The sequence below is a fragment of the Eleutherodactylus coqui genome, chromosome 8 (assembly GCF_035609145.1).
Source record: "Eleutherodactylus coqui strain aEleCoq1 chromosome 8, aEleCoq1.hap1, whole genome shotgun sequence".
In the NCBI taxonomy this organism is placed as follows: Eukaryota; Metazoa; Chordata; class Amphibia; order Anura; family Eleutherodactylidae; genus Eleutherodactylus; species Eleutherodactylus coqui.
Genome location: NC_089844.1, coordinates 186,213,241 through 186,227,575, shown reverse-complemented (window position 1 = coordinate 186,227,575; position 14,335 = coordinate 186,213,241). Strand labels below are relative to the sequence as shown.

Below are 14,335 nucleotides of genomic sequence, written 5' to 3'. Positions count from 1 at the left end.
TTCTTTTCTGATCGGTGCAATTACTGCGATATCAAGTTTATAAAAGTTTTATTTTTTTTTTTTACTACTTTTGCACAATAAAAGCCTTCTAAGCCCCGAACATTGTTGTATTCCCGGCTGCGGAGTTCTAGTTGGTATTGGTGCCAGTCGGAGGCACAGGGGACTCTTGGATTGCTTTTTATTGCGTTTTTTGGGAGGCGAAGAAAAAAAATAGCAAGTCTGAATTTTAAAAAATTATTTATACACTTATTTACTGCATATTTATGCGGTAAATAACCAAGTATGTTCACTCTATCCATTTAAAAAGGGGTTTTGTGGGTAAAAATGGGTATTTTTTTAATCTCGCACAATTATAACCCCATTCTTTAATTTAATCTTTATTGAGCTTCTTTGACACTATTTTGTAGTCCCTGAGGCGGCTTCACACGGCCCATAAAAGCACGCTGGATTTATGTGTTTTTTTAGACACACAAATATATTCTTTTGAATGCAGTCATACACATAAGCGATTTTTTTTTGTCCCGCATGGCAGTAAACAAATCGCGGTATGTTCTATCTGGCTGCGTGATCTTGCTTTGCACCGCCCAATTGTACTCAACAGAGTCGGTGGGAGCAACTTCGGCTCCATTGAAAGCAAAGGGAGAACTCCATGATTTTCTGCTGCGGCTGTGACAGCCATGCTGGGGGATTCCCTTCATCCCCGCAGTGAAGCAAAGCTGTTTTCACACGAAAACGCCTTGCATCCATGGGGCTTTCACATGTTGGGGGCGCAATATGGTGGTGGGATACACAGCTCCATATCTCGCTTGCCCATGTGAAGCTGGCCTGAAGGGGACTTGAAAATGCGATATTTTGATCGTTATTATAGTACACTGCATTACTTATGCACTGCATTCTACTATGTCTATGACAGAACCTCTGCAGGCGGCGGGGCCTAATAAGCTGAGTTAAACGGCAGATAGGGAGGCCTTTGTCAGGCTTCTGGCTACCATGGGAGCCTATTGGTACCTTGTGATCACACTATGGGGTGCCAATGGATGAAAGAGCCCCCTCGGTCATCTGCTTACATGCCACAGTTCTTATTGATTGAGGGGTTAAACTGCCAGTTTCTCGTCAGTCAAGCCATTGCCTTAAAAAGTTGTGTGTGCAGTAAAAAGTTGTATTGCGGTCACAAAGGGGTTAAGTTCCTAGGGAGCCCAACATTCCTCGGAGGAAAAGTGGGATTCTGCTGTGTATTAACCCTCTCCTTGCTACTGGTGTCCGTTGCACTTGCTTCTCACTATGTCCTACCGTGCCAGCAAGCCGGTAATTAAAACCCGTGCATTTTCCGTCCTCTCAACTTACATTACACCTCTAATACACATTAAGAGCTCAGTTACCATTCAGAGGGGAGAAAACGGTGTTTATAATGCAACATGCTTGAAAATTATTATCAGTATCCACTATCACAAAGTTTGCATTTAATATGTCCTCATGTTTCGCAGCTTTCGGAAAAGCTGTTTGCTAAAGTGATCTCTTTCCAGTTAAGTATATCAGCTACTCAGGAGGTCAAGCCGTGTAATAACATCCTTGCATTAATCAGCAACCCAGATTTATTACTGTACCTGCGCCGCTTCTGCTTGGACATGCTCTTAAATAAACAGCCTCGTGGTTAGTAAGCTGCGGCACCAATTTAGGGGCTTTCCTCGGAAACGGGGCGCGTTACAATCGTGTTCCAGCGCCGTTATTTCAGCAGATTTAATCATGTTTATAGCTGCAGTAAACAAAACGTAAACGCTTAGCTTTTTCATATACGATATCGCTATCCCAGCCTGACACTTGTTTAGGCATTTAACACATTCGCCTGCGTTTCCGTAAAATAATTAGTTTATGATCTCGTTCCTATCTTCAGACTCTAAAAGTGATAGCCCTTTCTGGTTCAGCTTACACACACGCACATGTTTCTGTATAATGTGAGATATATCTCCTGCACCTGCTACATTTGATAGTATCAGCCATAGGACCTTATCCCTCCTCCGTACCAGAGGGGTCATATATGAAAATCACCCGGCTAGAAAATCGTGCAGCTGAGAATTTGAAAAAAAAAGTTTAAAAAATCCTGCCACATTTCTGCAACCCGAGTTCCAAAAAAGTTGGGTCGCTGCGTAAAATGTTAGTAAATGTAAAGAAAGAATCTCCTCTAACCATATTGTATTCACAGTAGCACATGGAAAAATATCTCCCTTTATCCCTTCTGATATGTTCTACTTCATAAAAAAAAAAATCATTAAAAAAATTGATGGCAACAACACATCTCAGGAAAGTTGGGCCAGCGGTAACAAAAGGCTGGAAAGATAAGTGGCAGGGAGTGTAGCTAAAGGCTCATGGGCACGGGTGCAAAAGTTTATCTTGGGGCCCCCCAACTTCTCTTAACTCCTACTAAGTGATATGATCAAAAGATTCAGAGAATATGGAGAACTTTATGTGCACAAGTGACAAGGATGATGGTCAATTTTAGATGCTGGAGATCTACGGCCCTCAGGCGTCACTATATCAATAATAAGCATGACTCTGCAATATAAATCACTGCATGGGCTCAGGGATACTTCCAGGAATCACTGTCTGTGAACTCAGTTCTCCATGCAAGCACAAACGGAAGTTACAGCTGTATCATGCAAAGAAGAAGCCATAAATGAACATAAATCAGAACTTCAAGCATCTTCTCTGGGCCAAAGCTCATTTAAAATGGACTGAGGGAAAACTGTCTTGTGGGCAGATGAATCAAAATTTTAAATTCTTTTTGGAAAACCATGGATGCCGTGTCCTGCAGACTCCAAGTGATAGGGACTATCCAGCTTATCAGCACACAGTCCTGCATCTCTGATGGTACGGGGTTGCATTAGTGCCTATGGCATGGGCAGCTTACACATCCTAACAGGCACCACCAAGGCTGAGCGGTATATAGAGGTTGTAGAACAACATTTGCTCCATCCAGACAACGTCTCTTTCAGGGAAGGCAATGCTAAACCCCATACTGCATCCATCACAACAGCATGGCTTCCCAGAAGAAGAGTCCGGGGTGAACCGGCCGGCGGCAGTCCGGACCTTTCACCATATACTGCATCCATCATAACAGCATGGCTTCCCAGAAGAAGAATCCGGGGTGAACCGGCCGCCGGCAGTCCAGACCCTTCACCACATACTGCATCCATCACAACAGCATGGCTTCACAGAAGAAGAGTCCGGGGTGAACCGGCCGCCGGCAGTCCAGACCTTTCACCACATACTGCATCCATCACAACAGCATGGATTTACAGAAGAAGAGTCCGGCGTGAACCGGCCGCCGGCAGTCCAGATCGTCCACCAATAGAAAACATTTGGGGCTTTATGAAATGAAAAATCTGACAAAGACGACTGAGGACTGTGAGCAGCCAGAATCCTACATCAGACAAGAAGGGGACAACATTCCTCTAACAAAACTCCAGCAGTCGGTCTCCTCACTTCCCAGAAGAGGGGATGCTCCACAGCGGTAGACACGGCCCCGCCCCCAGCTTATGTGAGATGTGTTGCTGCCATCAATTCCTAAATGAGTTAAATTGTTTAAATGAAATGGAAAATGTCCCCCACCCCCCGATATGTTCTATTATGAATAAAATATGGTTTCCAAACCATTAATTCTTTTGTTTGTTTTTTTATTTATAATTTTACAGCAATCCCCAGTTTTTTTGGAATTGGGGTTGTAATAGACTTTCCTAATCTGTATAAAGGAGAGGCATGGAATGTGCTGGGGAAGAATATTGGTTTACGGAGTACTGGACTGCGCAGGCGTTCCGCTCCCTCCTACCTTCTGTTATCAGTCTATAGTAGGCAGTATGATGGTAGGATAAAGATTTAGTAGTGCGCACATATTTCCTGCACCCTGGTAACTCTCCCCAACCGCCCCATTGGCAGTAGGAACAATGTCCGGTCTGCACTTACTTCTCCCCACGTTCTCTCCAACATGTCCTATAACGGCTCTAGACTCACAATGATCAGTGCGATCATTCATGTAGTCGCGCTTGTACGGTCCTTCACGTAAGCAGAGTAAGGTCTTGTGAATGTGGCGGCCATCAGATTGGTCCATCATATCCAAGCCGGCGATCTGAAAAGGTGTTATTTAGGGAACTGCGAACTCTATAATTCAGTATTTATCCTTGCAACTAAGCTTGTTTTTTGTTTTTTTTGCAATTGTCCCCAAGTGTTCAAAGGAAGTCTGTCACCTAAATTTTGGAATAGTATCCCATTATACTGTTAAATATGTGCCGTTGTCCAGGTTAAGAAAATCATGGCTGCTTTCTTCCAAACACAGCGCCACCCTAGTCCATAGGGTTGTGTGTGGTATTGCAGCTCAGCTCCATTGAAGTGAGTGGTAGCTGGGCTGCATTATCAGACACAACCTACAGACAAGGGTGGAGCTGTGTATTGAAAAAAAAAGCTATGTTTTTCTTATGTTTAAATAACATAACTTTATATGGACTTTGGGATTGCTTTTTATTAAGTTTGGGAGGCGAACAAAAGACGAATAGCAATTTCGGTGTTAGTTTTTAAAATTATTTTTACGGTATTCCCCATGTGCGATGAGCAACAAAATGTTTATTCTTTGGGTCGTTATGAACTCGGTAATTGTTGCTTATTTAAAAACAAATTGGGGTATTTTATCAGTACAAAATGGGCTTTTGTGAGAAAAATGCCTATTTTGTCTAAACTAAAAAACTGTAAAAATAAAAGATTCAAACTGAAGGGGATTTGAAGATGCAATACGTTGATTGCTAGAATAGTACACTGCATTACTTATATAGCGCATTCGACTAGGTTTATGACAGAGGCCTACTGGAATCTGCTGGAGGCAGTGCCTAATAGGTTAAGTTATATGGCAGATATAGAGGCCTTTTACCCATTAGTACCTTGCGTCGCACTGTGGGGGTCTTATGGGTGACAGGTCTCCCTCCTTCTGTCATTGGCTTACATGCTGTAGTTCCTTTTGATTGAGGCATGTAAGGGGTTAAACTGCTAAGATCTGAGGTTTCTCCGTTCCTGATGGTTAGAGCAGGAGCCTGGATGTCAGTAGTCAGCCAAGCCACCGACTTAAAAAGATGTATGTGCAGATTTAAAGCCCATTAGTGAGGTCAGTAAAAAGGCGTATTGGCCGTCACTAAGGGGTTAATCTAATCTAGAATTTATAATCATTTTAAAGATCCAATTCAATAGTTAAACCTTATATATATATATATATATATAGAGAGAGAGATAGATATATATATATAGATATATATATAGATATATATATATATATATAGATCAAGCAACCAATACGGGAAAGAGCAGATTGCGGTTCCGCAGATGGGTGTATGTGCCGGAGTGCAGCAGATCGACGAACTGCGAGAAAGGAGAAGAAAACTCCAAGAAAAAAAAGGTTGTTTATAGTTATAGTTGTTTTCCCACCCGGTGAACAGTATTTGAAAAAAAACAACCCAAACTGCTGTTTTTCATCGTCCATCTCATTAAAGAACAAAATAAAAGGCAGGTGAAAAGCTGCATATATACCCTAAAATAGTACCGATGAAAACAAGCCGCACACCGCCGCCCCCGCGGAACATGGAAGGTATTACGGGTCTTAGAGTGCAACGATCCAAGTACAACTGTTATCAAGAGTTTGTGAAAGAAGAAAGACATGAAAAAATATGAGATTCCTTGTAAATAACAATCGGAAAGGGATTTTAACTTACAATGTGGCGGCCTATTATATGTAGAAGTCCATGGGAAAGACATAAGTGGTCGAAGGGCCAGGGGTGTTTGCAAAATGGGAAAAATGGAGAGTTGGAGATTAGAGATGAGCGAGCATACTCGCTAAGGACAATTACTCGAGCGAGAATTGCCCTTAGCGAGTACCTGCCCGCTCGGAAGAAAAGATTCGGGTGCCTGGGCGGGCAGGGAGCGGCGGGGGAGAACAGGGGGAAATGGAGGGGAGATCTCTCGCTCCCTCTCTTTTCCCCGCTCCCCCCTGCTCACTCCCGCAACTCACCGCTCACCCCCGCCGACACCCGAACCTTTTCTTCCGAGCAGGCAGGTACTCGCTAAGGGCAATGCTTGATTGAGTAATTATCCTTCGCGAGTATGCTCACTCATCTCTATTGGAGATGTAATCAAATCTGTCCGAGAGACACGGATGATTTCTAGACATCTGAGGGCTTTTTCCCTCCACTTATTATTTGTACGTTTCCATTCCAATTGTGCTTTTGTATTTTGCGAGTCGAGTCGTGACGTCTATCAGCACTATTAGGGGTACATATAACGCACTGATTGACATTCATTCCATTTTGGGGGTAGGTGAGAAAAGATAGGTGCACACCATGCGGAGAGCGATATAAATGCTATGCTTGTTCTCTGGGACATTACAATGGTCGCCGCGCCAAATATGTTGTTTTTAGAGTTTGTTTTTTTATAACAAAATAAAATAATTTTCAATTTTAAATGAGATTTACCTTTTTATTCTTTTTTATTTTGGGCAATTTAGTTTTTTCTTTCCCACTAGGGAACATGATGTTGCGCTCATTGGATCACTTTTTTGATGCTTTGGAATGCTGATCCCACCACCATGTTGCCACTACTACAGGGCTTTGCAAACGTTTTCTACTGTGGCCTCAACAACCAATCCATGGGGATACTAGAACATATTCAGTGAGCAACTACAGCCACGGCAGGAAGAGGCTGTAGTTGCTCACTGCTTAGTCCAAGTATCACCACCAATTGGCTGGGGAGGCTGCGGTCGAAAACCTGTCCCAGTCCATTTCATGAAGTAGTTACATGGAATGGTTTTCAGTTAACAGGTATTCCTTGTCAAGAGTTAATTTGTGGAATTTCTTAGTGTTAGAGACCATCAGTTGTGTTGTTCGGAGGTAGGGTTGGCATATAGTCCTATACAGTGTTTAGCCGTATTCATCTTCTGTTTTCATCCACATTGTGGCAAGAACCATTCAACCAACTAAAGAGAAATAACCGTCCATCATTACTTTAAGGCATGAAGGGCAATCCAGAAGTTTCAAGAACTTTGAAGTCATGAAAGCCATCAAGTGCTATGATAAAACTGGCTTTCATGACTGTGTTGGCGGAAAGGAAGACCAAGAGTTACCTCTACTGCTGAGGATAAGGTCATCAGAGCTACCAGCCTCAAAAACTGCAAATTAACAACACCTCCGATTAGAGACCATGTAAATGCTTCACAGAGATCAAGTACCAGACACATCTAATCATCAACTCTTCAGAGGGGACTGTGAGAATCAGGTCTTTATGGTCAAATTGCTGTAAAGCATCAACTATTGAGGAACATCAATGAGAAGAAGGCAATTGTTTGGCCAAGAAACTCAAGGAATGGACATTAGACCGCTGGAAATCTGGACTTTAGTCCGATAAGTAACATTCAAAATTCAAGGCACACTTGAAGCATTCACCAGCGATAGGCCATCCTGGCTGATTTACATTTAGTAGGACTATCATGTGTTATTTAACAGGACAATGACCCCAAACACCCCTCCAGGTATGTAAGGGCTATGGAGTGAGTGAGTGATGAAGTGCTGCGTCAGATGACATAGTCTCCACTGTCACCCGACCTAAACTCCATTGAGATGATCTGGGATGATTTGGACCGTAGAGTGAAGGAAGAGCAGTCAGTACGTGCTCAGCACCTCTGGGAACTCCTTTTAAGATTGTTGGAACCCTATTCCAGGTGACTACCTCATGAAGCCGAACGAGAGAATATCAAGAGTGTGTAAAGCTAAAAGTTGCTCTTTTCAGGTTTTGATAATCTCCTTTGATCATCACCTCAGTGTATTTTAAAAGTCTAACCTCGAATACATGTTGTCCACTCCAGCATCAATCTCCGATTCAGATTCCCTTATGTGAAGGTAGAACCTATATTTTTATTTAACACTTTTTTGTTTGTTTGCTACTTAATTCCATTTGTGTTAATTCATAGTTTTTGTGTCTCCAGTATACATTTATAATGTAGAAATAAAAAAAATAAACCATGGAATAAAAAGTTGTGTCCAAATTTTTGACTGGTACTCCACCTCCAGAGTAGCGGTAAGAAAATTGTATACTTAGAGGTGATCAGGGTAAGACTGCAGATTTTGTCACATTACAAGCCCTGTTTTTCTGGAAAAATGCTGGACAGGACTCAACAGACCACTTCATAAGTCAATGAGGTCCATCATGTAACGGATCCAGTATTGCGGTATGGTTTCTATCATGGGGCACATCTATCAGCCTGCTCAGGGTGTCAGCCACGTTCATTAAGTGTCAGACAGAGTGCCCACTCTAAAATGTGATCCCCAATACCACTTCAGTGTAAGCCACACTGCTCTGTCTTGAGTTACATTTCATCCCCAGTGTTCCCTTCGGGTGTTATCCGCAGTACCCACAGCCCAGCCTGTCTCTCCTGTACGCCCTCCGCTGCTCTACCCCATCTTCTCCTCCATACACCAGCCATGTCTTCACTTCTGCTCACATAGGAAGTCCACCTCCATCAGGACTCGACCACATGTCTTTGAGCCCATTACTGTTGCAATATATTGTGGCTTGATCCCCCCAGTAGCATGCAGGAGGGGTGTTCATGCACCAGTGAGGCACTTCCTGTTCTGGGGGGCCCATCAGGGTATTCACTGGCTCCCGGGGGGCTAGTCCGAGCCGGCTTTTAACAATTAGGGATTGTCTAAAGTGACCATCCTCTTTAAAGTTTTAAGCATATTCTCATCAAGTGGCATGTACTACCCCTTTCTAATGATTCGACTATCATTTTGTTTTGAATGCATGGGTTTTTGTAAAATCGTTGTTCTTTTTTTTTCTTTCATGTTTGTCAGTTATCCAAACATTTTATTTTCTTAAACTATAATCATTCCTTGAGAAACTGCAAGTTTTTGAATTCAAGCGATACGATCGGCAGATAAGTTGCACAAGTTCTTCAGCATCAGCCTATGGTCCATATAAGTCCATCCCCTCCCCAGATCTGTCATAAGAGTCTATCCATTGTCTGCAGATTAGTTCATAAAGCCAACTAGCTTCACACTTTGGCTTCCTGTTTAATACCGGCGAAGTATACAAACCATCGTGTATAAGCGATAATAGATGTGCCATTTGGCCAACCAGTAGACCACCAACTGAGGGGAGCAACTACTGTTCCGGCTGCTCTTCAGATTTCACATAGACCGGCTCATTTATTTACCTTATTTAAAAAATGAAAACAAATGAAGCGTTAAAATAAGTAAACATTTAGTTATATGGTTATTAGGAAAATGGTTTCCAAAAATATCTATTATAAGCAATGTGATCTAACCTCTTATATAACCTCTTATAAAGCACAGCCTGTACATGCTAACTAGTCCGACTATCAGCGGAAATATCAAAATAGTCAACTAGTCTAGCAAAAAAAAAAACAACAAAATTTTGGTTTAAACCTCTGTTACATCCCTTTTTACGTAGAATGACTTCTTGTGTCGAGTTTATTAATTCTTGGCACTCCACTGGTAGGCGGAACCGCAAATTTGCTGAATCTTCACCTCTAATTGGTCTTTGGTGTTATTCCATTTAATTAGCTTTATTGACCAATCTGCAAACAGTAGTTGGATTATTATGACCGTTCTCGGGGGACTAGATGGACTGTTATACAACACAGGTTGATGGTGAAGAACTTGTGTAACTATTCTGTAAATCATATTGTTTGAATTTCCTGAGCCCATCCTGCCTCCATAACGAGATGGCACTGATTGACTGGGCAGCACTGATTAGTTCTTCGACTGCTGCTCAGTCAATCAATGCAGCACTTGATGAACCAATCACAGCTGTCGCATTGGTTCATCAAGCGCTGCATTGATTTGCCATTAGAGCCCTCGCTTCCTGGCGGCGGGATTTATGAATCCTGTAACTAGGAAGTGATCTTTTATTGGCGGCTGAGGACTGCGGGAACCACGACGGAGCTGTGGAGAGCAGTGGGAGGTACCTGGTCCGAGCCTGCTAGGTAATGTATTGCTTTTTTTCTTTAATGTAACACAGCTAGGGCTCATTTTCGGGGAAACCCGGTAGTAAACGTTTCACAAAGATGGCCTGATTTGTGGACTCGCAGCGTGGCTGGCGCCTGGACTTGTCAGTTCATCCACTATGGTAAGTCCAGGAGGCGGCCGCAGTCAGCAGAGCTCCGCCTCTATTTTGCAGTGGAGCGGTGCAGCATGTATTAGCGCCTCTAGTACTTAGATAATTAAGGTTAATTATGTGTGCCTGGATTAATAATCTCCACATTCTAGTTAGCGCACATTTCTATATGTTTGCACGCTTAGGGTCGATATTCTGCAGAGTCCAGTGTAAAGCAATGTGTATCCCAAATTCAGTGAGCGTGATAATCCACGGGTGCCAAATGCATAATGTGGACGGTCAGCTAGCGCTTTTATAGTAAACAGCAGATCTGTATTGGGTATCCAGCTCAATTAAAGTTGTCAGGGCAGAAATCTATCTAGCGATCCTCTATAGCTGAAATCAAGCCGAGCATGAGAACTGCTAAAACCCAACAGATGCGAGTGTTTATGAGCTTGTATTTTCAGATGTCCTTTCTGGTAAATACTTTACAAGCAATACATCAAGTTGGCCCTACTGGTAACCTAGTCAGCTGGTTATGTGCTTGGATGAGTGAGTTTAACCCTATGGGAGCCAGGAGGGCCCTGTTAAAACTTGGTGTTGTTTTTTTCATGCTTTCAGTAGGTAGAAAAATCCAAAATGTTATCATTCTACAACCCCAATTCCAAAAAAAAGTTGGGATGTTGTGTGAAATGTAAATCTAAGTAAAGAAAAAAAAAGAATGCAATGATTTGGAGATCTCCTTTAACCATATGTTATTCCCAGTAGCAGATAGAACATATCAGAGGGGCGGGGGGACATGTTTCCATTTCATTAAAATAAAAATTAACTCATTTAGAAATTGATGGCAGCAGCACATCTCACAGAAGTTGGAGAGGGGCCGTGTCTACCGCTGTGTAGCATCCCCTCTTCTGGGAAGTGAGGAGACCGATTGCTGGAGTTTGGGGAGACAAAGTTTGTCCCATTCTTGTCTGATGTAGGATTTTGGCTGCTCCGCAGTCCTCGGTCTTCTTTGTTTTCTATTGGTGAAAGGTCTGGACTGCCGGTGGCCGGTTCACCACCCGGACTCTTCTTCTGGGAAGCCATGTTGTTGTGATGGATGCAGTATGTGGTGTAAGGTCCGAACTGCCGGCGGCCGGTTCACCCCGGACTCTTCTTCTGTGAAGCCATGCTGTTGCGATGGATGCAGTATGTGGTGAAAGGTCTGGACTGCAGGCGGACGGTTCACCCCGGACTCTTTTTTCTGAGAAGCCATGCTGTTGTGATGGATGCAGTATGTGGTGAAAGGTCCGGACTGCAGGCAGCCGGTTCACCTTGGTCTCTTCTTCTGGGAAGCCATGCTGTTGTGATGGATGCAGTATGTGGTAAAAGGTCCGGACTGCCGGCGGCCGGTTCACCCCGGACTCTTCTTCTGTGAAGCCATGCTGTTGTGATGGATGCAATATGTGGTGAAAGGTCTGGACTGCAGGCGGCCGGTTCACCCCGGACTCTTTTTTTCTGAGAAGCCATGCTGTTGTGATGGATGCAGTATGTGGTGTAAGGTCCGGACTGCAGGCGGCCGGTTCACCCCGGACTCTTTTTTCTGAGAAGCCATGCTGTTGTGATGGATGCAGTATGTGGTGAAAGGTCTGGACTGCAGGCGGCCGGTTCAGCCCGGACTCTTTTTTCTGAGAAGCCATGCTGTTGTGATGGATGCAGTATGTGGTGAAAGGTCCGGACTGCAGGCAGCCGGTTCACCTTGGTCTCTTCTTCTGGGAAGCCATGCTGTTGTGATGGATGCAGTATGTGGTAAAAGGTCCGGACTGCCGGCGGCCGGTTCACCCCGGACTCTTCTTCTGTGAAGCCATGCTGTTGTGATGGATGCAGTATGTGGTGAAAGGTCTGGACTGCAGGCGGCCGGTTCACCTCGGACTCTTTTTTTCTGAGAAGCCATGCTGTTGTGATGGATGCAGTATGTGGTGAAAGGTCCGGACTGCAGGCAGCCGGTTCACCTTGGTCTCTTCTTCTGGGAAGCCATGCTGTTGTGATGGATGCAGTATGTGGTAAAAGGTCCGGACTGCCGGCGGCCGGTTCACCCCGGACTCTTCTTCTGTGAAGCCATGCTGTTGTGATGGATGCAGTATGTGGTGAAAGGTCCGGACTGCCGGCGGCCGGTTCACCCCGGACTCTTCCTCTGGGAAGCCATGCTGTTGTGATGGATGCAGTATGTGGTGTAAGGTCCGGACTGCCGGCGGCCGGTTCACCCCGGACTCTTTTTTCTGAGAAGCCATGCTGTTGTGATGGATGCAGTATGTGGTGAAAGTTCCGGACTGCAGGCGGCCGGTTCACCCTGGTCTCTTCTTCTGGGAAGCCATGCTGTTGTGATGGATGCAGTATGTGGTAGAAGGTCCGGACTGCCAGTGGCCGGTTTACCCCAGACTCTTCTTCTGTGAGGCCATGTTGCTGTGATGGATGCAGTATGGGGTTTAGCATTGTCTTCCCTGAAAGAGACGTTGTCTGGATGGAGCATATGTGGTTCTACAATCTCTAAATATGGCTCAGCATTGGTAGTGCCAGCAAGATATGTAAGCTGCCCATGCCATAGTCACTAATGCCACCATGTACCATCAGAGATGCAGGACTGTAGCTAGATGGTCCCTATCTTGAGTCCGCAGGACACGGTATCCATGGTTTACAACAAGAATTTCACATTTTGATTAATCTGACCACAGAGCAATATCCCATTTTGGCTTAGTCCATGTTACATGAACTCTGGACCCGAGAAGACGCCGGTGTTTTTGGATTGTGGTGATAAGGCTTCTTTATATGATACAGCTTCGATTTCAACAAACGGTGCTCACAGACAGCGATTTCTGGAAGTATTCTGGAGCCCAAACAGTGATTTGCATTACAGAATCATGCCAGTTTTTAGTACAGTGAGGCCATAGATCTCTGCTATATACATTCTTCATACAACCAAGATGAAAAGCAGCACAGCAGAAACCTGCACACACTGATAGCCCCCTGGTCATGTGACCCTGGACTCCCCCACACAAGTGACTAATCACATGTGCGTACAGGACTTGTGATGACGTCACCGTCATATGATGAGGGATGGAGCATGTAACTCACGCACAGACGGACAGGTGATCGTTAGTATTTTGATTCGTTTAGTGAGCATTGAGAATAGGGTCCCAATAAATGACCTATGAATGGATTTCCAAAAAAATGCCCTTGAGAGATTTGGTACATGATAAGTGAATACATTTATAAAGAAGATGAGGTTGTCTTTTTTCATCTCCATTAATCTCGTCCTGATGCTGCATCTAGTAACAAGTAGCTGCTTGTAATAGAGGAAAGATTACAAAAAGTTTGTCCACATTCTGTGTATTTGCATTCTAGCCCGTATAATGGTTGTGTTTAGTGTTGACTTTGTGTCTTTGATACAGGTAATACTTTGGCAAAAAAACAAGGCATCTGACTATAAAATAGCCCTCACTTCAATTTTGGGGACTGCGGTCATGAGCGCTTTGGCACCTTTCCAGCACCGCTGTGAAGATCCTGAGGTACACTACATTTATATATTGTCTGACTAGTAATTATTAGGAAAGTATAGTAGCAGTGTTTCACATGTAGCTCTGCTACATGTGTGTCGCACACACCATACATAGCTCTCCAACATGTGCACCACACACACCACACACAGCTCTGCTACATGTGCGCCACACAGACCACACACTGCTCTGCTATATGTGCATCACACACAGCACACACAGTTCTAATACATCTGTATCACACACACCACATACAGCTTTGCTACATGTGCGTCACACACCACACACAACTCTGCTACATGTGCGTCACACACACCACACACAGCTCTGCTACATGTGCATGTGACACGCACAGCAGACCACACACAGCTGTGCTACATGCATGTCACAGACACATACAGCTCTGCTACATGTGCGTGTAACTCTGCTGTTTGCGCAGCACACATAGTTCTGCTACATAAATTTGTCATCTGCTTCTGCTGCTTTAGGATCTGTAATGAGGCCTCCAACATGTAATAAGGGGCGGAGCAAAGAGCCAGTGAGTGATTACGTGTCAGTGACATAATCAAAGTGGTGGAGCTAAAAGTGGGTGAGGGATCACATGGCGGTGATGTCCTCACAGGTCCTGCCAGCACATGGCTGCTGTGCAGCTCTGCGGGTTTTTT

The 14,335-nt window shown here is 44.2% G+C and overlaps 1 protein-coding gene across 3 annotated transcripts in view; it reads left to right on the top strand.

Annotated features, from left to right (window-relative positions):
• PMS1 (PMS1 homolog 1, mismatch repair system component) overlaps positions 1–14,335 on the top strand; it is a 153,078-nt gene that overhangs the window by 56,499 nt on the left and 82,244 nt on the right. The window contains exon 6 of one of the 3 annotated variants that reach the window (XM_066577097.1): positions 13,566–13,682. The exons of 1 other annotated variant lie outside the window; for it this stretch is intronic. In XM_066577097.1, coding sequence (XP_066433194.1) covers positions 13,566–13,682 — 117 coding nt within the window. Of the gene's footprint in view, positions 1–7,034; positions 7,336–13,565; positions 13,683–14,335 lie in introns of those variants that run through there. One more of the 3 variants, XM_066577099.1, reaches the window with a different exon arrangement.